Consider the following 24,544-nt stretch of genomic DNA (forward strand, 5'->3'; position numbering starts at 1 on the left):
GCAGCTCCAGTTTTCCATTATGCCAGCACTATTGGAGAAACATCCATTGTAATGCATCTGCGCTAGACTAACCGGAAAAAATCCATTTAATATTACTTCCAAAAAGCATAGTTTCGCTTTCATTACCGCAGCAGTTACCACTAAAATAACTACAAGAAAATCACCTGCCCATTCAGGTGGAAGTTCAGAAGATGGTTTCACGGCTATTAAGATGACTGCTCTGGGGCGCCCACAATTCTTGGTAAGATTGGAGTTCATTTATCAGAAAACATAGGTTGAAATCCCTCACCTTGGAGAACTAAACAGGTTCCTCATCTTTCCCCCGGGGCACGTAGCTCCAGCTCTCGGAGGTGTTGGTGAAATGGAGGCGTTTCTTTAGTTTCCTGGCAGCCAAACAGGGCAATGAGGGTTTGGAGGTGCTGGAGCAGAAACTGGATCTAGAGCGATTGCAGGTACAATATGGGTTCAAACTGCGGCCAAAGCATAAAGATTCACAGACACTACACCATGTTTAATATTGCATTGACTTTGTATAGCACCCGTGACAAATCTGACCCACAGCGAGCGAGATTATCTGCTGCAACAGCTATATACCAACATGAGTTGAATTCATGATTATTTTAGTGGTATTTAATAATGTAATTGACATGACAATAAATGAGTAAATGTAAAATGCTATTCACAGTACAATGACATGAGGACCATTTTCTTAAAGCAAACTCTATGAAGGTACATTAATGATAACAAAAAGATTGCACCCTGTGGGGTTCAAACTTGTAATCATATCTTATTAAATACATAAGCACATTTACATGCATTTATTTGTTATGCAAATCCACAACAATGAGCTCTGTAGGGTTTCTGGTAACACATAAAATATAAATCTTAATTCTGCTGTTTTACTACAAAATAAACTGTGAACAGAGCCTGTCAAGCTTGTACTGTATAGTCTATTTTTTACGTTTACGCAAGGGTCAGCTGATTTTTTTAAACCCAGCTTACATTGTACGTGTAGGTCGTGCATGCTCCTACAGGAGAATGTCGTTTTTAAAAAAGATTTTATGAGAAAAAGTGCTCAAATTTCATGTTAATGTATAAATAGTTTTACGTACTGTATACACTCTTAAAACAAATGTGTTAAAAACAACACAACATGTGTTATTTTTTACACATGTTCTGAGTGTGCGCAGGGACAACACATGTTGTGTTAAATTTAACTCAGAATATGTGTTATAAAATGCAACACAAAAAATGTGTTGCTACAGTAAACACATTAATGTGTAACTTTCTATTAATTTAACACAACTGTGTGTTACCCAGTAATTGTTTAGTTTTAATATAAAAGAGAAAAAAAAACATACGATTTGTAAACTTTAAATAATGAAATCAAGCAGACAACTATTAAATATCGTTCACAAACGATTTATTTGTAAAATAATAAATATTTGACAATTAATGCTAGCATGAAAATATGCTAGTACTGTATGTTGCAAGATGTATGCTAATTTAAATAAATGTAAGTGCAAGTATAAACACTTCAAACATACATTACATTAATACATAAAAAACACCATTTATAAAATAATTAATTGAATTTAAAAGCACATGTGTTAAACATGTTGAAACAATGTCTGAAATCGTTTTCAACTTGCAAGTTATCAAAAATTCTTACCTTGTCCTGAAACATTAACACGTTATTTTACATTAAGAAAAATACTTCAAATGAACTTGACAAGTGTATTCAAAGAAATTTCCATCACAAAATATTTAGGGGTGGTTTCCCGGACAGGGATTATCTTAATCCAGGACTAGGCCTTAGTTTAATTAGGAAATATATCTGGTTTTAACAAACATGCCTTACTAAAAACATTACCTGTGTGCATTTTGAGGCAAAACAAAGGGCACTGATGTATTTTAAGATATGTCAGTGCAAGTTGTTTTCAGTTTGGACAGCTCTTAAAAATGTTTTAGTCTAGGACCAGTCTAATCCCTGTCCGGGAAACCACCACACAGTGCATGCATTGGTTAAAACAGACTGCAATTTTGCGGTCCATTTTGAAACTCCATTGCCTTGGATCGTTTGCAAGAGGACTGGGACAAGGGTAGATCATATTCATACCAAAAAAAAAAAACTGAAGACAGTTGGCAGGGATACTTAAGGTTACTTAGCTAGAAAATTTGAAAAGTCTGTCTACCGCACAGGTCAGATTGTAAACATCAAATGGAAAGGCAAGAGAATCATTCATTGCGACAATTACATAGTGGCCTCTATGTCCTGAAGAACCGCTGGAAACCAACTGTGGCCGAGCTGATTTTAGACACCTTTTCATCATTTAGTAAGCAAAGAGGTCATGCTGGTACCAGCCTACAGAAATGAAACAATATACATCATTAGAAAATGTTGTTGCATGAAAATTGCTTATTTTATATAAAGTTTTTAGTCACAAAGCTTACCGCCACCAAGTCCCACAGCTCTGAGACAGCAGAATTCACACAGCAGAAGATCTGGGTGTGGTAAACATGCAGGTCACATGCAAAATATAAATTATGAGAAAAAATTCTTTAAAAAGGATTACTTTTATATCTTACATTAAATGTTACATTTTAAATGTCATTTTCCAAAAAAAAAATTTGGAACAGAGACAGGAAATCATACCATTATGTCTGTCAGCTTTCTTCAATGAATGTCTGATGTCCATTTTCTTCTCTAAAGATGCTATTTCCCTGAGTTTCTCAATAATTGTCACCTCCCATTTCCTGATAAACATGTCTTCTTTCCTATCGGTAAGTCTGGAAAACTCAATGTCCACCTTCAGTAAATTTAATAAGAAATATTAATATTGAAATGATGAAACACTTTGTGTAAAGTTATCTGCAGTGTAGTATATTATAAAGACTGGCATGTCCAGACATTGGGGATATTCCTTAAATATTTCACCAACAGTTGGTGATTTTGTCATTACCTGTATCCATCTCCTTTGATGACTGAAGGTTTGGTCAATGGCATTCTTTATTGATGATGTCCTCTCACGTCAACTCCATTGAAGCTTCCGTCTGATGTTCTGTAGTCTCATTTTTATAAATCCACTGTGTGATGGCCCATCAAAAAAATAAAAATAAAAAAATAAAGAAAAATGCTCCTATCATGATCAATGCAAAAATAGCACTAAGTTAGAGTCAAGTACGGTTTTTATACACATTGTCAAGTAAGTAATTTCATACACATTAATGAAGTATGTAAAACAAAGCATCCTTACAGTACATGTCCCTCATTTTGACCAAATGAGACCATAATCCAAAAACACAATCTCCTTTGCGAGTGCCAGCTTTTCTTTTTCAGATGGATAGCTGAAAAAGATCACAAACAAACATTGACACAAGAATTGTGATTTACATCTAGTAGCACAAGACTACACCCCTTTTATTCACTACCTAGCACTTCAGCCTTACTGCAAGCAGTGAAAGGTTCGTAAAGTTTGACTCCTTACAGTTAGACCACTACGTTATGTTGAACGCGAGGGCGCGACACGAAAATAAAAAACATTATTATAAAATGTGGCGGTGCATCCAGTATGTTACAGCATCACCGAATAATAATGAGTTTTACCGTCTTTTGTCTTGTCATGCCGCTCACAGGTGTACAGTAGGTACAGTGACGTGCATACTGTTCCACCATGTGCTTAACCAAACGCGACGAGGCGTCGCGATAATGGAAAGGCATACTTTATAATATCCCGTCCTATTAACGTCAGGACATAAACTGAAAAGAAACCCGTTACCGCGAGTCACGTCTACTTAGGACACGATGTTACAGATTTACGTTAAAGTGCTGCAAGTGTCACACATAAACCCGTAGTCCAATGTGCCTTTCATTAAACAATGACTGTTAACATGAATCTCCAAACGTAACTTTGCAAAACGAGCGAGCATTTAACGTTACCACAATAAAGTTTAAATGAACAGTCTCCTGCACAATTAATGCTAAAGTTTCTTACACTATATGAAAAATAGATATCATATTATAACGGTAATTTTTTATTTAAATTCTTACCTGATGCAGACAGGAACATTCTTGACCTCTTGACTGGAAATGCGGTTGAAAAAAAAAACGTCAGAGCGCAGGCGCAACACAATATGCGTTCTTGTCTGTTTTTTTCTCCTCAATAAGACAAATACAAAATAGACTGCCAAGGCTCAATAATAATGTTCACGAATTTCATAATAATAAAATAATAATAACACATGCAAAAATATATACAACAATGCGTGGTTGTCTGTCCAAGTGAGACGTCATCAGCTGACTCGTGTGAACTTACAACAGCCACCAATGGAAGAGAACGCCTGCATAATGTTTGAAATATTACTCTTATTGTGTCACAAAATGTAGGCTATATTCAAAAGCTATTTAGGCGAGAATGTATGTATAAAAAGATCAAATGTGTGGTCGGTTTATAAAGATAGCGTTTATTAAAAAATCTGCTCCGACTCTTTCGGAGTTCTGATCCAGACAACCACCGGATACTCAGCGCTAATGTACCCCGCCCAACGCAGCTTGATCTCGGCAAGTCCTTATGAAAATCCCCGCTGGCTGTTATGTGGTAGTAGTGGTTAACAGTAGATATATTTTGGTTAACAGTAGATATATTTTATTTTGTTACTTCGTTTAAATATAAATCATCATTAAATTACAATAATTATGCATTTTATTTTATGGTGTACTGGTAAACGTGTTTCACACATTTATTGTGTAAGCAGTTAAGCATAATATTTACACATTATGTGTCAGTTCTAACACAAAAATGTGTTGGAATCCTTTTACACATATTTTGTGTAAAATTTTAACACATCAATTTTAAGAGTGTACTGTTTGACATCAATGGTATTAGCGCTATGATAGAGGACAAGATTTTTATTGGAATGTTCAAATTTCATTCCTTAGACAAAGCTATTGCTTGACTTTAAATATGTGAACCTGTCTGTGGAATCCAGAACTGCAAAAAATGACTTTCTTACTTTTTTCAATACAATTTTTTTAAATTAAGATGCATTTTCTTGAGCAAGATTATCTAAGAAAATAAATCTAGTTTTTAGACAAAAAAAACATTTAAGTGAATTTGTGCTGAAAACAAGCAAATAAATCTGCCAATGGGGTAACTTTAAATTTTTTTAAAACTCTTAATTTAAGAAAAATTATCTTACGCCATTGGCAGATTTTTTGCTTGTTTTAAGCCCAAATTCACTTAACCCTTTACCTGGCACAGCCCTTTTTGAGTGGGGGGGTGAAAAGGTTTTAAAAAATTATGGAATTGTCTGGAGGTGAAAATATGAAATAGGAAAAAATTGTTAAAGCAGTTTAAATTTATTGTAATAAATAAAAATTATGCAATATAGTATAATTTTATACATAAAATTATAAAAAAATAGGTTGTGTTGATTTGCTGCATACTCTTCTTAAAACTCACAAATTAAAGGCGAGGTGCACCATTTTTGAAAAACGCTTTGGAAAAGGGAGAGTACCAAAACACACTTGTAAGAATCAGCACACTATAAAAAAATGCTTTGCTGCCTTAAATTTTTTTGTTAAATCAACTCAGATTTACAAGTCATGTCAACAGAGATGAGTTGTCACAACTTATAAAATATAGTTGAAAAAAGTCAACTTAATTTTATTAGTTTTAACAACTCACCTGTAACAACTCATCTCTAGTCAAGATAAATAATAGTAAATTGAAATGACTTGTAAATCAGAGTTGATTCAACAAATTTTTTAAGGCAGCAAAGTATTTTTTACAGTCTACTAACTGACATCGTTGCCTGGGTTGCGTATGTTTGGGACAGGTCTATCAAATGAAGGTCCAGATTTTTTTGAATGGGGGCTAGGGGCATGTTTGTTAAGGTGATTTCAAATGTCAGCATTGGTTTTCAGAGATCATGCACCCCGCCTTTAATACATTACAGTCACTGCATTATTATTACTGCTAAAAGGTTTGAAATATAAAAAACTACATTCTTAGACATTTCCAACAATATATAGTTTGTCGTGTTAGATTAACAATTACATGAAAAATATTGAAGTAAACTTGGGTGCCCCGCTCACGGGACGGTGCCAGTTAACTTAAATTTTGTATTTTTTAGGGAATTTTGTTTATTTAGAAAATACATCTTGATTTAAGATTTTTTTGATATTTGTACGGAAAGCAAAACAAAAATATTAGGTAAGAAAGTCATTTTTTGCAGTGAGGTTAAAGTCTCATAATCTAATGATAAGATTGGGAGCATCAAAGTTTGATTTCAGTGACTTATTTCAGTTTTTGACATAGCCTTACATTAGGTGGGACACTGCAAAAAATGATTTTCTTACTTAGTATTTTTGTCTTGTTTTCAATAGAAATATCTTTTTTTTTTATTAGGATGCTTCATCTTGATGAGCAAATGACCTAAGACAATAAGTCTAGTTTTAAGACAAAAAATATACAATTTCAATGAATTTGTGCTTAAAACAAGCAAAAATATCTGCAAATGGGGTAAGAAGAAATCTTGAAATATTATTTATTTTTCTTAAACACTTAATTCAAGCAATATTTTCTATTCAATTCAATTCAATTCAATTTTATTTATATAGCGCTTTTCACAATACTCAATTGTTTCAAAGCAGCTTTACATTAATAGAAGCAGTAAAAGCACAGAAAAACGACAGAAAGCATAACATAATACACAATAGCATAAGCAGTCAAATTTGCTGCGGCTATGACGCAACATTATGAGCGAGCATATTACTAATGTAACGTCTAGAAGAAGAAGCTAAGTTAAGCCAAAGCAGGCTACCTCCCCGGGGTAAAAAACCCCCTAGGAGAAAAAAAACAAAAACCCCGGGTTGTTTAGCCGAGGAAATAAAAATAAAAGTCCTAGGAGGGAAAAACCCTTGGGAGATATACATGTATATACACACATATAAACGGATAAGGAGCTTAAGCAGAGATTAAGCGGATATTAAGCGGGTCCTGTCGGTGGTCGTTGGTCAGGCATCAGCTGGGCATCACATTGAAGGACGACCAGTAGATCAGAGGTGTGCCGACTTTCACATCTACCGGAACTGGGTCTGTTTGTCCCATTGTCCTCAGGGTCAATGGGACCCAGGGACGAGACAGGGAGAGAAAAACAAAATCATATTAGCGTAGGGGCCGTTCACATGTAATGCAAGTGTCACACAGTGATGTGGTTTAATCAGCTTAGTTTCAGACAGACTAACTATTGAGGCATAATTGTTTTATCCACAGTTGAGGATTTTGCAAATTGGGGGCCCACTGCGACGGTATATATGGTAACTAAGGGTCACCTTCCGATTTTTAAGAGAAAATGAAACCTGTCGACCCGTTTGACTAAGGCCTGTAACCCCACTGTCGTCGTTAATGCAGGTTCAGTGGCAAACGGGTCTATATTGAATACTTATTACTAGATCACGAGAAAAAGCGAACCTATCAACCTGACCATACGTGTCAACCCGTTTGACTAAGGCTGGAGGCCCCACTGTCGTCGTTAATGCAGGTTCAGTGGCAAACGGGTCTGTATGGCATACTATTCACAAGACACAAGAAAGCGCCACAATTGCAACCCGACCATACGTGCCAACCCGTTTGACTAAGGCCGGAAGCCCCACTGTCGTCGTTAATGCAGGTTCAGTGGCAAACGGGTCTGTATGGCATACTATTCGCAATAGAAAGAAAGCGCCAAAATCACAACCCAACCATACGTGCCAACCCGTTTGACTAAGGCTGGAAGCCCCACTGTCGTCGTTAATGCAGGTTCAGTGGCAAACGGGTTTGTATGGCATACTATTCACAAAAACACGAAAGTTCCAAAATCGCAATCCGACTATAGGTTAAGATAAGGTTTTTATTTATTTATTTGGTTGGTCTGTGTTATGACCGCGAGTGCTTTGTTCCGTACAGATAACTATTTCTAGTTAAGTACTTTTACTAGACAAATTATGCGAATGCTTTGTTGAAGAGAAAAGTTTTAAGTCTAGATTTAAAATTATCGACTGTGTCTAAATCTCGGACATCGGTTGGTAAATCATTCCAGAGCTTAGGGGCTAAGTAGGAAAATGACCTTCCACTTTTAGACACTTTTGATAGTCTAGGGATAATCAAGAGACCAGAATTTTGCGACCGTAGTGTGCGTGATGGATTGTATTCTGATAGTAATTCTCTAAGATATGAGGGTGCTAGGCCATTTAAAGCTTTGTAGGTTTGTAGGTTTCTCACCCATTGCCAGATATTTTTGCTTTTTTTAAGCGCAAATTCACTTAAATTTTATATTTTTTGTCTAAGAACTAGACTTATTTTCTTATGTCATTTTGCTCATCAAGAAAATAGATCTTGTTTCAAAATTTTTTAGATATTTCTACTGAAAACAAGACAAAAATACTAAGTTATAAAGCAATTTTTTTTGCAGTGGATGATGTTATGCAGAAAAAAAATCATCAGTTTTGTCAATTCAACATATGTTTTTATGTTACTTTAACTTAACAAATTAAAGGTATAGTTCGGCAATTTTTTTTTTTTATTTTAAGCAATATAAAAAAAAAATTAAAAAGTGGTGCAAAAATGATGCACTATATTTTTAAGTAAATCAGTGTATTATTTTTTACAGTGTATCAGCATAGTGTACGCACTTTTTATATGGGTAGGCTGAAGACACAGAGCAGGACGCAAAAAAACGCTCCGCATTTGTCATACGTCACTATGAAAAGAGCGGACCCCATATTCATTTATGATAAAGATTGGAAGAGCTAGGACATTTTTAAAAATATCTGAATATGTGTTCGTATAAAAAAGGATAGACCTGTAACTCGGGTGGCTTCAGGGTGAGTAATCATGGAGTAATTTTCATTTTTGGCTGAACTATCCCTTTAAGTTAAACAATTTCAACTTTTTATAAGTTATGTCAACTTATCACAGGTAAAATCCTAAAATATTAGGTTAAATTGACTATTGTTGTCAGTTGTTTTAACTTCATGCTGCATTTTGTTTTACAGTGTGGTTTACACCTACTGTATATAGTTTTCATGTTGTATGGTCTACTTTCATGGTGTTTATTTGTTCTTTCGGGACCCTTACAGGCCCAATGGTCACTGTATGCTGTACAGTCACCGTAACATTCTTCAAAAGTTGTTTATTGCAGTTTGCAAAGGGAAAAAAGCCATATGAGTTTGGATAGCCATGAGGGTAAGTAAACAATAGCAGAATTGTCTTTGTTTGTTTGTTCATTTGTCCGTGTGTGTTTGCAGGCATGTCTAGCCAGTCTGGGAGCTCAAGGAAACATCCAGAGCTGCTTCTCTGATGGACGGCTGCACTTATCCGGGTGAGAAATGCCCGTTTCCCGTAGCTCTTCTGACACTCAGACTTATAAATCTCCTAAATCAATAGCAGACAATGAAGTTAACTTAAGAAGCGTAGAGAATTACTTAAAGATTACCCATGCAACCCACCATACTCCAACCCCAGCGAGTATCTAAACGGTATTATTAAAATAAAGTGTGCGTGTAACCTCATATAAGAGCACTTAGAGAATTTGCTTGGTAGAATTGACCAATGAAAAGTTTTACTTTTTTTAAAGGTAAAATAAATCTTTGGTGTCCCCAGAGTACGAATGTGAAGTTTTAGCTCAAAATACCATATAGATAATTTATTATAACATGTTAAAATTGACACTTTGTAGGTGTCAGCATTTGCTGTTTTTGGGTGTGTCCTTTAAAATGCAAATGAGCTGATCTCTGCACTAAATGGCAGTGAGGTGGTTGGATAGTACAGATTAAGGGGCGGTATTATCCCCTACTGACATCACAAGAGGAGCCAAATTTTAATAATCGATTTTTTCACATGCTTGCAGAGAATAGTTTACCAAAACTTAGTTACTGGGTTGATCTTTTTCACATTTTCTAGGTTGATAGAGGCACTGGGGACCCAATTATAGCACTTAAATGTGGAAAAGATGTCTCCTTAAATAAACATGCTAAAATTGTAACATGTTTTTGGTTCCGGCACCGTCGACATACTGGACTGGAACGGTCTAATTGACGACAGAATGCAGATATCCGATCTTCTAGTTGTCCCGAATCTACAGGTAGGCAGACGGCAAGAAACGGATACTTTAACCACAGCATAAATTAAGAGAGTTATCGATTTCGTGCCATCAAATTGGTTCCATAAACACTGCAGGGCGCACATAGCAGTTTTGAGTTTTTCCAAGTAATTGGATAATAAAGACATGTCTGGAATTGTGCCTGCAAGAGAAACATGGCTGTTTACAAGTGGACTTTGTCGTAAAGCGCAGAAAATGTTCTCGTGTAATAGCATGCATTAAAGGTAAATGTCTCATTTCTCCCTCATCTAATGGAACTGCAAAAATAACTTTTTGTTTGAACAGAGAGGTCAGCTGGAGTCTCTTCTGTCTAAATTCACAGAGGAGGAGGAAAAACAGATGAAGCGAATGCTTCAGCGAATGGACGTCTTGGCTAAGGTGCATTTATAGACTGTGTTCCTCCTTTTTTTCTTTTACATTGCACTATTCATGTGAAGTGTCAGAAGGTCATGGTTTAACAGACAGCCGTGGGCAAAGAAAGTAAGAGAGATGTGTTTTAAGAAAGGCTTCAGTCGAGTGTAGAGGATGAAGATCTGTTCCACCTCGTCAGCTTGATGCGAGAAACATGCATTTGGTTTATGTCGTGCTGTGAATGGCCAGTGCGATGCTGTGTGAGTCACACGTGCGTCATGTTTTCTGTTTCTTTGCTTTTAAGTAACAAATCAAATACAATTGTTACATATAATTTAATAGTACTTCTACTTGGAATTGGTGACATTAACTTATTCCCCGACAGCATTTTTAAAAAAAAGTTGCCGCCAGCATTTTTCATGATTTTCACAAAAGTTTAATGCCTTCCAGGAAATGTTCTTCTTTAAATATATAAACAACAATATATCAGATGAAAGAACTGCCTATCTGATTTAAAAAACAAAAAACTTGCATCCTAACTTTATTTGTTCTCTTCTTATCACCTCGCAAAAATGGGTAGGTTTCTTAAAAAAACCCACAAAATTTTGAGCAAAAAGCTGAGATAATTGCATTTTTGTGAAGAACTTTTGATAGAGATCAGATTCAGAGCGATCCTAAACATACACTGAGTTTGTTCTCTTTCACCTGAGGCATTACTTTCGGGTTTTATAAGTTGGGAATAATAAGTTGGTGGATAATAGCAGTATTGCAGAAAGCCCAAAATACCCGTCATTGGCAGGGATGTTTTTTCCTTAATTGACGATTTAACTCGTCAATGGTGGGGAAAGCGTTAAAGGGATAGGTCAGCGAAAAACGACTCCATGATTTAATCACCCTAAAGCCATCCGAGATGAATATGGGGCTTTTTACACCTGGTCACTTCATGCGTTTTCACTGATCGTATAAAGTCCAGGGTTCTCATGTATAAAATTGTGCGTAGGATCCTTATTAGAAGTCTACGTACGCCCAAAAGCCAAAAGTGGCATACGCCAAAAATATAAAGACTAAGTCGCTCCGGAGTGTAAGTCGCATCAGTCAAAAAATGCGTCATGAAGAGGAAAAAACATATAGACGTCGCACTGGACTATAAGTCGCATTTATTTAGAAAATTATTATTCTTTTGGGGGGGGGCATTTAGTTTAAGTCTTTCTCCGTTGTCTTTAAGTTAATGTTTCAGTTAATAGTTTTTTTCAGGAGTAGGCTACAGGAGCAAAACATAGTGCCCTCTCATGGCTGTACACGGTAATGTTTTCCTTTGGTTCATGTTAGTCAGTATGAATTAATTTTGACATATAAGTCGCACCTGAAGTCGCAGGACAAGCCAAACTATGAAAAAAAGTGTGACTTATAGTCTGGAAAATACGGTATTTGGGTGATTCTCACGAAAACTTGGTTTTAAACATGTCAAGCATGAAAATGTAAAAATTGCTTAAATTTACTTTTTTTCCCACCAGACATTGAAAAAGAAAGTCTGGAGTAAATGGGAACATTAATTTAAAAACTTTTACTTATCATTTAACACTTTTTGTAACATAATTAAAAAAAGTAGTCCTAAAAAATCTCATTACCGCAACAGTCAGAAAACATCAACACTGACATATTTACAAAATGACATGACAACCTGAAAGAACATAATTTGGAGATTCTGCACATGCATTTAAAATCAAAGTATTATGCTTATTTTTAATAAGCATCTGTTGCGGTAATGATAATCAAAATGTCGTGTAAGCATTCTGACAAGACAATATTTCAAATTAACTGTAAAAAAGGATCTTACCTGGTAGCCATCTTGAAGTAACTGGTCCATGTGCTTGGTCACTCAAAATCAAACTTTATTAAAATTCTGTATGTGTGCTTAAACTGTTCTCAAAAAGTGTTGCGGAGGATGAGAACATCAGGGATGGACACATCCTTTTCCTAATTTTTCTTCATTGTTATTATACATGAATATTCAGTAAATATTTTTTCTGTCATCTAAAGTAGTCTAGCAAAACATCCAATAATTTTTTTTTCTTAATATTTTTGTGTTAATTTGATTAAATTACAACATAACGCATGTTCAAACACAGCCGGACACATTGCGGTAATGAGAATTTCATCAGAAAATGAGATCAAATTTACAATTATAAATTCTTATGTTGAAATCACACATTGTGCAAGATAGAACACAGTATTGTGTTAATTCTGATGCTTTTTAATGTTACTATATTACACATTTTAAAGCTAAAATCATAAGTGCCGTGGTGTTTCAATGATTTCGTGAGAATCACCCATTTACTCGCAGGCTGGACTCCTGGGCTAAATACATGTTGTGACGAGCTTTGCATTGTGCGCCATCAAAAAAGAAATCACCGGCTCCAACTGGTTTTAAACCCCCAAATCTTTTTCTTAAAATATTCTTTATTAATAAAAACGATATTCACTTATTTATAATATAATATCATTGTAAAGAAATTTAAGTCGTTTTAATGTAGCTACCTACTTTTTAATAGTAACTTGTAGCTAATAAATTTTTCAGATGGGTAGCTTGACTGTAGTTTTAACTACTTCTACTGATAAGTAGCTTATCTAACTACAGTTTCAAAGTAGCTTCCCCAACACTGTCAAATACACACTGCATGTTTCTTATGTTTGTCGTATAGCATGCTGTGGAAAATGGCGTTAGGTTGATGGTGGATGCTGAACAGACGTATTTCCAGCCTGCTATCAGCCGACTCACCGTGGAGATGCAAAGGATTTTCAACCGAGACAATGCTGTTGTTTTCAACACCTTTCAGTGCTACCTCAAAGTAAGCCTGTCTCTCTCTTTCACAAACACACACACACATAAATGTCTGACACGTATGTGAAGTGTTACCGTGGAGCATTTGATGTTGGTTTAGGATTATCTGCAATCATATGGTGGGTGGATGCTTTGAAGTAGATGCTTTCTGTTTGTCAGTATGGATCTGTGATTTTACATTTACACAATGCAACTTCAAAACTGTATAAATCAGTATTATGAGTTTACTGTTGTGAATTAAGATAATGAGACATTCATTGTACTTTTTTTTTTAAACAAATAAAGTGAAGTATAACAGTTGTAATAATACACATCGTGATTAAATAATGACTTTTAAGTGTCTGAAGTGTTTGATTCTTCATGTTTAGGATGCGTTTGATAATGTGTCCATGGATGTTGAGCTATCGAGAAGAGAGGGCTGGTGTTTCGCTGCTAAATTGGTAAGGGGGGCGTACATGTACCAGGAGAGGATCCGAGCAGCTGAGATTGGATATGAAGACCCCATCAACCCTGACTATCAGTCTACAAACAGAATGTATCACAGGTACAAAACTTTCAAAACCTTTTTAGTTTTTAGTTCAATTTCACAGTTCGCAAAGTCTTACTGTCAGCCTTAACTTTTACAATGACAACTAAGACTCTCACAATGATTAAATAATCGTCTCATCACGATTGTTTGACCTCATCGCGATGATTTCAGATCACCGCAATGATTGCACATGTCTCTAAAAAACACAAGGGGGAGCTGCAGCGCCTGTATAAATGAGACAGTATCTAATGGCGCTCCTTGAATGACAGTGTAACGCGATACATTGTAAAGCCATTCAATACAGTGGAAAACAAGGTTTAAAGAAATTCTGCAAAACTTTGATAAGAAGTATGAACTGCCAGTTAAAACATACATTTTTAAAACAGCAATTCCAAATTTGGAGAAGTGAAGGATAATATTTTTAAGGATCTGTAAGGAATTTTTTTTTATTGCAGCCACTACAGACATGTGGTCCAGTACTGATATGACGCTAGTAGGATTTTATTTCATAAAAAATTACTTTTAGATTTGTAGTGGACAGTGCTCTGACATATTGTACAAACGCACTTCCGGCGACCCGAGTTCAAATCCCGGCTCGAGGTCCTTTGGCATTCCCATACCCCTCTCTTCACCCTGTACTTTCCTGTCGCCTCTACATTACTTACTATCAAAGAATTACTTTGAAATATGCGTTATGTGTATTTACTTTCAGGTAAACCTTAAAAAAGTTTTAATTTTATAATTACAACAAAAACAATTATGAGAATTAAATGTCAAAGCAATAAAACAGTAAATTAATCATCACAATTTATCAGTCAATTAACCGTCAGCCAAATTTCATAATCGTGACAGCCCTAATGACAACTTTTTTAGATGGCATCCTGATGACCCATCTAAAACGTCTTTATGGACATTAACTATTTTAGCCGATACCACACAAATATAATAATCCAATGCAATGCTTACAGGGTACCCCGAATATAAACAAACAACAAATTATCAAAATAAAGGTAAGTAGATGGGAGTATAGTAGATACCATGATACTTACTCTGGAAAACTAGTAAATCTTTGTGACTATTACACGTCATCGACTCGGAAAGAAAAATGTAAGGTCAGACTGACTTTGCTCCTCTGGAATAAGATTACATAGACATCCATGTAGTTTCTGAGCGATGTCACGGCGCATCCTTATCTGTGCATCACACTCACCGTGAAATGTGCTTCATTGAGACAGTCTATCTGCTGACAGAAGGTTTCACATAAAAGATAGATGTATCTAGACTTTTGGCTTATCTCGTCCTAGGTAAGCCTCTTATGATTAAGGCAATTTCTGACAGCTTTCAAAATAAATCACGCTCTTTTTTTAGAAGCTCCTGTGTTCGGCGGTCAACCGTCAACTAAATGTTTTGGCTACAAGTTCAGAGCTAAAGCCCGCTGATGTATGAGCCACTGCTGTCTTTCAGATGTCTGGATTACGTGCTGGAAGAGATCGAGCTGAACAAGAAAGCAAATGTTATGGTGGCATCACACAACCTAGATACAGTAAAACATACACTTAAAAGGATGACTGGTTTTTCTCTTTTTCTTAAACACACACACACACATTTATACACTTCTATTGTTTTAGTATTTACTATAGTAAATGTACTATAGTAAATGCTAAAACATAACAGTTATAGAAAACATTTTCCCATTTGGGAGACCTTTATCCAAAGCAACAGTGCATCCAAGCTATAGACCTTTTGCGAGTCGACGTCACAGTTACGTCACGCGCGCATGTGGTGGAAATGAATGAGACACGAGTGAAACAAACAATATAACTCACTAGAAAATGTCTTGTTGTGCTGTTGAGTGTCAGAATAGGAATGCCAAAATAGATGACCTTCATTTTTATAGTATACCGTCGTCGAAGACACCATTTGAAGATAAACGTAGGTGTTTATGGTTGCAATAAAAGCCCTCAACCGGACAGACTGGAGTGATGAAATCATCTGAAAATCTTTTAATACTTTGAATAGAAAATAATTAGAGAAGATAACCGGTTTTCTGTCAAAGTCTGATCCCTCTATGTGTTTCTTATAGCATTTTCATCACGTTACGTTTATAATTTATTTAGAAAGATTAAAGATTTGAATTAGTTCATAATATCAATAATATTACCATTTATTAAGGTTTTCGTATTTTTTTTCGTTTTCTATTACTTTTTTTTTACTTCTATCTTAGCCTATGTCTTATTCCTGTTTGTTCTAAATCATGATGTTTACTTATAAATATATAAACATAGCACACACACACACACACGATGTAAAGTGTTAATAATATATAAACAGGCCTATACAAATTAATTTGTATGTAAACATAATAGTTTTAGATCAAACACGTAGGCTAAAAATATAAGGAAGAAATTGAAAACAGGAAATGATGAAATATTTAATAAATGATATTATACAGAATACATGATAGTATTGCTCTCATAAGTACTTCAGCGCTTCATACTGTTAAAATAATTGATTTACCAATAAAGAACAATACATATACATTACATACATGCACACAATTAGTAGCCAAGCCATTTAAACTTTTAATTTATTTAAAAAATAAACGTAACTTGGTGAAAACGTTATAAGAAACATTACACTTAAGAGAAATATAGAGGAAACAGACTTCTACAGAACACCGGATCCTTAAAAATCAGAGTTTAACTCTAAAACACTTCACACAGCTATTGAGAAGCATTCACTTTCTGCCACCAGTTGGGCTCCGCCCACAAAAAACGTCATCTCTGTTTGCAAACACGCAAAAGGTCTATAGATTTTATCAGTATGTCTGTTTCCTGCCAAGACCCTTATGTTGTGGCTAATGCAATGATCTACGAAGTCAGTTCTAGAAAACTTTCTGGAGTTTTACAATTAAATAAACAGACTATTTTTATAGCATGGATGAGGACATCCCCAAAGGAGGTTTTGTCTGATTTTACTAACTTTTGGGTACAAATTTATCCCCCAAATATGGTTAAGTAGGTACACACACCAGTTTCCCAGACAGGGATTAGATTAGTCCTAGATGTCCAAACTGAAAACAACTTGCACTTGCATATCTTAAAATACATCAGTGCCCTTTGTTTTGCCTTAAAATGCACAAGTAAGGATTTTTCTCATTTTAATGGACTTTAATGGACACCAACACTTAACACTTAACTCAACACTTAAAGGAATATTCCATTTTCTGAAAAGAAAAATCCAGATAATTTACTCACCACCATGTCATCCAAAATGTCTTTGTTCAGTCGAGAAGAAATTATGTTTTTTGAGGAAAACATTCCAGGATTTTTTTCTTATTTTAATGGACTTTAATAGAGCCCAACATTTAATCCTTAACTCAACACCCCTAACAGTTTTTTTTCAACAGAGTTTCAAAGGACTATAAACAATCCCAAACGAGGCATAAGGGTCTTATCTAGCGAAACGATTGTCATTTTTGACAAAAAAAAAAAAATCCACTTTTAAACCACAACTTCTCGTCTAAATCCGGTCGTGATGCCCCAGCGTGACCCCACGCATGACGTCAAGAGGTCACAGAAGACGAACGCGAAACTCCGCCCCAGTGTTTACAAGTGTGTTGAAAGAGGACCGTTCCTACGTTGTTGTATGTCAACTGATACTAATTAATGTCTTTGTGTCAGTTTATTGTTTAAAATAGTCCCGTTTTATATATGTAACACGTGACCTCCCTACGTCACTACGCATTTACGTTAGGTCGCGCTGGACCGGATCTAGACGAGAAGTTGTGCTTTAAAAGTGTATATTTGTTATTTTTCTTGTCAAAAATGACAATCGTTTTGCTAGATAAGACCCTTATGCCTCGTTTGGGATCGTTTATAGTCCTTTGAAACTCAGTTGAAAAAAAACTGTTAAGTGTTGAGTTAAGTATTAAATGTTGGGCTCTATTAAAGTCCATTAAAATGAGAAAGGTCCTGCAATGTTTTCCTCAAAAAACATAATTTCTTCTCGACTGAACAAAGAAAGACATCAACATTTTGGATGACATGGTGGTAAGTAAATTATTTGGATTTTTCTTTTAAGGAAATGAATATTCCTTTAACAGTTTTTTTCAACGGAGTATCAAAGGACTCTAAACAATCCCAAACGAGGCATAAGGGTTGTAGATATGCACAATAAAATGAGGAGTATATTCTACAAGGGTCTTATCTAGCGAGGCGATTGTCATTTTTGACGGGAAAAATACAAAATATGCACTTTTGGACCGCGGCTTCTCGCCTGTCTTCGGTCCTGTGATGCGCCAGCGCGACCTCACGCAATACGTCATCACGTCAAGAGATCTCGGATGATGTATGCGAAACTCCGCCCCAGTATTTTCAAGTGTTTAGAAAGAGGACCGTTCCAACGTTGTTGTATGTGGAATGATACTTATTAATGTCTTTGTGTCAGTTTATTGTTTAAAATGGTCTGCAAATGTGCATTTCATATGTAACACGTGACCTCTCCACGTCATTACGCAATTGTGTGGGGTTGCGCTGGCGCTTCGCAGGACTGAGGATGGATGAGAGGTTGTGGTTTAAAAGTGCATTTTTTATTTTTCTTGTCAAAGATGACAATTGTTTCGCTAGATAAGACCCTTATGCCTCGTTTGGGATCGTTTAGATTCCTTTGAAACTCCATTGAAAAAAACTGTTAAGTGTTGAGTTAAGTGTTGGGGTCCATTAAAATGAGAAAAATCCTGGAATGTTTTCCTCAAAAAACATAATTTCTTCATGACTGAACAAAAAAAAACATCAACATTTTGGATGACATTGTGGTGAATAGATTTTTTTTAAGAAATTGGACTAATCCTTTAAGTACACACATTAAAATATATATCACATTTTCTCTTTTGGACTCGAACCCATGACATTTGTGTTGCTAACTCAATAATCTACCCATTCAGTTACAGCAAACCTTTTTGTAGTTTTATAATTAAATAAACTTTGGCTAAAATTTTTTTTTTGCATACATGAGGACATCCCCAAAGGAGGATTAGTCTGGTTTTACTCTGGGAATTAAACCCATGACTTTTGTGTTTCTAACAAAATGATCTACCAAGTCAGCTACTGAAAACTTCCTGCAGTTTTACAATTAAATAAACTTGGACTATATTTTTTGCATGGATGAGGACATTTCCAAAGGAGGTTTAGTCTGGTTTTGCTCACTTTTGGGTACAAATCTGTCCCCTAAATATATTTAAGTACACACATTAAAATAGATATCATGTTTTCTCTTGGAATCGAACCCATGACCTTTTTGTTGCTAACTCAATGATCTACCAATTCAGTTACAGCAAACTTTTTGCAGTTTTACAACCAAATAAACGTTTTATTGCATGGATAAGGACATTCCCAAAGGAGGTTAAGTCTGGTTTTGCTAACTTTTGCTTACAAATTTTTCACCCAAATTTGGTTAAGTAGGTACACACATTAAAATAGATATGATGTGTTATCTGGAAATCAAACCCATGACTGTTGCTAACACAATGATCTACCAAGTCAGCTACAGAAAACTTAAAGTATGTGTGTACGGTTAAAGTACACACATTAAAAATATCTGGTGTTCTCTGGAAATCAAACCCATGACCTTTGCGTTGCTAACACCATGATTTACCAAGTCAGCTACAGAAAACTTTCAGATTTAAAAAAAAAGTTATTGGCTATATTTTCATAGCATGGATGAGGGCATCCCAAAAGGAAGTTTTGTCCGGTTTTGCTCACTTTTGAGTACCAAATTTTCCCTCAAACACGGTTAAAGTACACACATTAAAAATATCTTGTGTTCTCTGGAAATCAAACCCATGACCTTTGCATTGTTAACACCATGATCTACCAAGTCAGTTACTGAAAACTTTCTGCAGTTTTACAATTAATTAAACTTGGACTATATTTTTTGCATGGATGAGGACATCCCCAAAGGAGTCTTTTTTCGGTTTTGCTCACTTTTGGGTACAAATTTCTCCCCAAATATGGTTAAATAGGTACACAAAATAAAATATATATCATGCGATCTCTGGGAATCGAATCCATGACTTTTGCATTGCTAACACAATGATCTACCAGGACATCCCCAAATGAGGTTTATCCATGCAAAATATAGTCAAATTTGTCCCCCAAATAGGGTTAGTTAAACACGTTTTAAAATATATTCTAGCCGTTTCTCAATACCAAGTACGCCAAGTTCGGACTTGTGTCCTTCCTAGTTCGGACTTGCAAGTTCAGACTCGGAAGAACGAACTTCTGACGCGAAATGCATTCTGGGAAACTTCACTGTCATAAGTCCACACAAGTCTCCTCTGATGCATCCTCGATAAAATGGGCGGATCAAGAACACATCCGGGGATTTTATGTGAACTTTTAATTGGAACAGTACTTGGGCCGCCACTGATGACGTTTCACAAGTCCACAAGAACACAAGTACATACAAGAACGCATATTGAGAAACGGCTTCTGTGTTCACTGGGTATAAAACCTGTGACCTTGGAGTCGCTATCACCATGTTCTCTCAAACTTCATTTCATCAATTTTCCCGTAATAATCTTCAATCCTACATTTCTTTACCCTAGTTTCAGATGTGACTTTTTCTTTATGGTGTTGTTTGAATTTCTAATCTCCACTATCTTGCATCACCAGAAACCTTTACATGCCTGAGGGAGTAAATTAGTCTGTGTCGGTGGACACTGTAATGTGAGAACATTAATCTTTATGTAATGACTCCTTAGGGGTTTGACCTCATTTAATAAACGCAATGACAAATGTCATTAATATACTCTGTCACAAGGGTGTCATCAGGACGAGATTTTTATAAAGTAAACCTCACACGAGTTATCATCATTTTACATCATTCACACTTAATTGCACCCTAAGTATGACAAAATGTGTCATGTGCGTATAATGACCGTAACTGATAGAAGGAAGTAGAACAGGGAGTGAAATGTATCCTGTATTTTAATAACCTTGCCAAAGAGCGTCCTCTCATTTTTCACTTTCGGTGATGGCGCTGTGTGTGTGTTTATGGTCTGACAGGATGAATGAAATGGGTCTGGCTCCCACAGATAAGAAGGTGTACTTCGGCCAGCTCCTGGGAATGTGTGACCAAATCAGCTTTCCGTTAGGTAAACCACACGCTCACATTGTATAAAAAGACACATCTAAAGCTACAGCCTGTTGCTTTTATTAATCTGGCGTTTAGGAAATTACAGTAATATTTTACAATTATAATCTTTCATTGCTTAGTCAATAACAAATATTATATGCTTAACAGAGCAGTAGTTCATTAAAATTCAGAGATATTTCAAAATAAGTAATGTATTATGAAGCTGTTGCATCTGTTTGTACATTACACGTGTATAGTGAAGTAATTGTATGTGTTTTCTTATTGGCCCTGATCTGTGTTATATCTGGGTACATGAAGAATTATTTTTTTCTTAGCATTTTTGAAAAGTTTAATGTACAGATCAATGAAAATGACTTAAAATGCTGTATTATGTCAGGCCAGGAGATGGCGTTGCCACAATGTAAAGAAACAATGTATATTAATGACGTCACCAGTTTCACAAAATTGCATTTTAAAATGTTTTGGGAACCTTTATATGACAGACAGTACACTATAAAAAATGCATTTTTGTCAAATCAGCATATATTTTATACTTTAAAGGGGACATATCATACACCGCAAATAATTATTTTCAAGAAAACTTTTTCTTAGTATTTTTGTCTTGTTTTCATTTAAAATATCTAAAAATTCTTAAATTAAGATGCTTTTTTGATGACCAAAACGACCCAAGAAAATAAGTCTAGTTTTTAGACCAAAAATATCAAATTTAAGTGATTTTGTGCATAAAACAAGATGTAAAACAAAATCTGCCAATGGGGTAAGCAAATTTTTCTTCAATTTAGTGTTTAATTAATCTATCTATCTATCTATCTATCTATCTATCTATCTATCTATCTATCTATCTATCTATCTATCTATCTATCTATCTATCTATCTATCTATCTATCTATCTATCTATCTATCTATCTATCTATCTATCTATCTATCTATCTATCTTAATTTAAGAATTTTTTGATATTTTTACTGTAAACAAGACATTTTTTTCTTAAAAATATATATTTTTTTGCAGTGTAAACACTGCATAAAATGACTTTCTTACTTAATATTTTTGTCTTGTTTTCAGTAGAAATATCTAAAAATTCTTATATTAAGATGCATTTTCTTGATAAGCAAAATTACATAAGAAAATAGGTCTAGTTTTTAGACAAAAAATATTTAATTTGTGCTTAAAACAGGCAAATGGATCTGCCAATGGGGTGAGAAAAAAATCTTGAAATAATAATTTTTTCTTAAACACTGGCAGATATTTTTGCTTGTTTAAAGCACAAATTCACATAAATTGTATATGTTTTGTCTAAAAACAAGATTTTTTTAGGTCATTTTGCTTATCAAGAAAATATCTTAGATATTTCTACAGAAAACAAGACGAAAACACAACGTTTGAATATATATATATTTTTTTGCAGTAAAAATCTTCTCAATTGCAATTTAGTAAATGTGAAAAAGATCAACCCAGTAACTTAGTTTTGATAAACCATTCTCCGAAATCATGCGAAAAATACGTAATTGAAATTTGGCTCCTCTTGTGATGTCAGATGGGGATAATACTGCCCCTTAATCTGCACTATCCAACCACGGCCCTGCCATTTAGTGCAGAGATCAACTTATTTACATTTTAAAGGACACCCCAAAAACAGTTTTGCTCACACCTATAAAGTGGCAATTTTAACATGTTATAATAAATTATCTATATGGTATTTTGAGCTAAAACTTCACATATGTACTCTGGGGACACCAAAATATTTATTTGACATCTTAAAGTCTTGTGAAATGTCCCCTTTGACCTTAACAGTTTCAATTTTTAAAGTTTTAAGTTATGTCAACTATTCACAGGTCTTGCAAAACCAAGTTATTTTAACTTCATGCTGCTTTTCACAGTGTAGTTAAGGAGAGGACGGGTTACATTTGGGTTATGGCAAGAATAATGTCATTTACCAAAAATGTCACTTTGAAATCCATTCGCAAAAAGTTCGCAAAAACTGCCAGACGATAATCTGCCAGACGAAATTCGCAAGTCTGATCACTTAGAAAAGTAGCAGAATACTGTACCTCTTCTCAAAGTACTGCATACTTTCAGGTATCATCATTATAAGACAAATCCCTTTAAGATGAAAATTATTACAACGTTACAGTACAAAATACAGCATTATATTGTATCTATGTCCGTCAATGACATAAATAACTGAAAAAACCCCACTGTATATTTGCAGCCCAGGCAGGATTTCCAGTGTACAAGTACGTTCCTTATGGTCCGGTGAATGAAGTCATCCCTTATTTGTCCCGACGGGCCCAGGAGAACCGCGGCGTTATGAAAGGGGTCCAGATGGAGAGAGACCTTCTGTGGAAGGAAGTTATACGCAGACTGACCAGCGGAGAGGTGTTTCACACACCTGCTTTATAAAACACACAAGTCAATCATTTTGCACATCTGACATATGTGGCTTATAAGGTACTGCATACAGAATTCATTATTTAGTACCATGTTGAATAGTTGTCTGAGCCATATTTCACACCACACTTGGAAAAAAGAGAGATTCTACTAAGTTAAACTGGTAAGTAAATGATTTAATTATAAGTTAGCACTTGTAAGAGTGAAGTGTTTGTTGTAAAAATAAATAACCAAGCTGTGGTATTTTGGCAGAGCAGAATGCTGTCCTCTTCCTTTATACCTTTAATATACTTCCACTCTATTTTCCTTTTTATATCCTTTTCATTTCATCCCTCTCCACGGCACCTTTATGGTTCTGAAAGTGTCTTCTTAAATGTCAGATGTCTAAATGTGCCCTGTTGTTTTATTCCCCACCTTTATTCCTCAATTGCACTAATAATAAAATATAAGCATGATTTAAACACTTCAGCATCACTGTCTGGTAATGACTGTTTAAATTCAAGGATAAAAGTAAAGTTGAACTATATTTTATTTATGTGACATTATTCGTGCTCAGACTGAGGAATGAACGAAAGCTTCGGTTTTTGCTTTGCTCAGCTCGGTGCGTAGATAGCAGCGGGTCTTGTCGCTTTTCAATAGCTTGGTTAAAGTATAAACAGATTATATTTCAGATGTAATATATTCCAACAGGATGGTTAGTTTGTGCTCAAGCAAAATCTTGTAATTTGCATTGAATTTCAATGTGAATAAAGCAATTTTTTCATGGAAATGGCTTTATTTTTGCACCCTCCCTGCCGGTGATATTATACTGTATGCTCGGAAACGCTTCGTAAACTCCAAAAAAATGTTTGGATGAGATGATTTAAAGTTGAGTTTGCAGCCTAATGAAGTGTTTAGCATATACAGAGCATAAATTAAATAACCTCTTTTATTATCTGCGCAATGAAGTCTCTCTTGCTTAACCAATGGCTTTCTATCCTTTCTCTCTATCCTTTAATATTTTCTTTCCCCGTGGAGTATTTGGGGAAGATGAGGAAAAAGACATAATTAATTGAGCTGATGATAATGATTTCCAGACAATGGGTTTGCTCTAAAGTAAACGGCACAATTTCTCATCTATTTCGGCTGAAAA

At 35.2% G+C, this 24,544-nt stretch overlaps 1 protein-coding gene and 1 long non-coding RNA gene across 5 annotated transcripts in view; one reads left to right on the forward strand and one right to left on the reverse strand.

Annotated features, from left to right (window-relative positions):
- Nucleotides 1-24,181, forward strand: part of prodhb (proline dehydrogenase (oxidase) 1b) — a 38,344-nt gene extending 14,163 nt beyond the window's left edge. The window contains exons 5-14 of one of the 2 annotated variants that reach the window (XM_073860533.1): nt 132-241; nt 336-452; nt 9,290-9,358; nt 10,039-10,125; nt 10,429-10,521; nt 13,197-13,343; nt 13,705-13,880; nt 15,330-15,426; nt 20,931-21,021; nt 23,234-24,181. In XM_073860533.1, the coding sequence (XP_073716634.1) occupies nt 132-241; nt 336-452; nt 9,290-9,358; nt 10,039-10,125; nt 10,429-10,521; nt 13,197-13,343; nt 13,705-13,880; nt 15,330-15,426; nt 20,931-21,021; nt 23,234-23,424 (1,178 nt within the window). In that variant the 3' untranslated portion in view covers nt 23,425-24,181. The remainder of the gene's footprint in view (nt 1-131; nt 242-335; nt 453-9,289; nt 9,359-10,038; nt 10,126-10,428; nt 10,522-13,196; nt 13,344-13,704; nt 13,881-15,329; nt 15,427-20,930; nt 21,022-23,233) is intronic. The other variant, XM_073860534.1, reaches the window with a different exon arrangement.
- LOC129415738 (uncharacterized) lies at nt 1,620-4,862 on the reverse strand. 3 transcript variants are annotated; one of them, XR_012365240.1, is made up of 6 exons: nt 4,052-4,862; nt 3,258-3,348; nt 2,964-3,087; nt 2,657-2,810; nt 2,455-2,505; nt 1,620-2,365 (listed from the first exon to the last, which is right to left on the reverse strand). It is a non-coding gene; the product is annotated as an uncharacterized lncRNA (long non-coding RNA). The 3 variants fall into 3 exon arrangements; XR_012365238.1 differs by having other exon boundaries at nt 2,964-3,140; XR_012365237.1 differs by having other exon boundaries at nt 2,964-3,140; nt 3,258-4,862.
- Nucleotides 24,182-24,544: the final 363 nt, after the last annotated feature.

Source organism: Misgurnus anguillicaudatus, chromosome 22 (genome assembly GCF_027580225.2).
Source record: "Misgurnus anguillicaudatus chromosome 22, ASM2758022v2, whole genome shotgun sequence".
Classification (NCBI taxonomy): domain Eukaryota; kingdom Metazoa; phylum Chordata; class Actinopteri; order Cypriniformes; family Cobitidae; genus Misgurnus; species Misgurnus anguillicaudatus.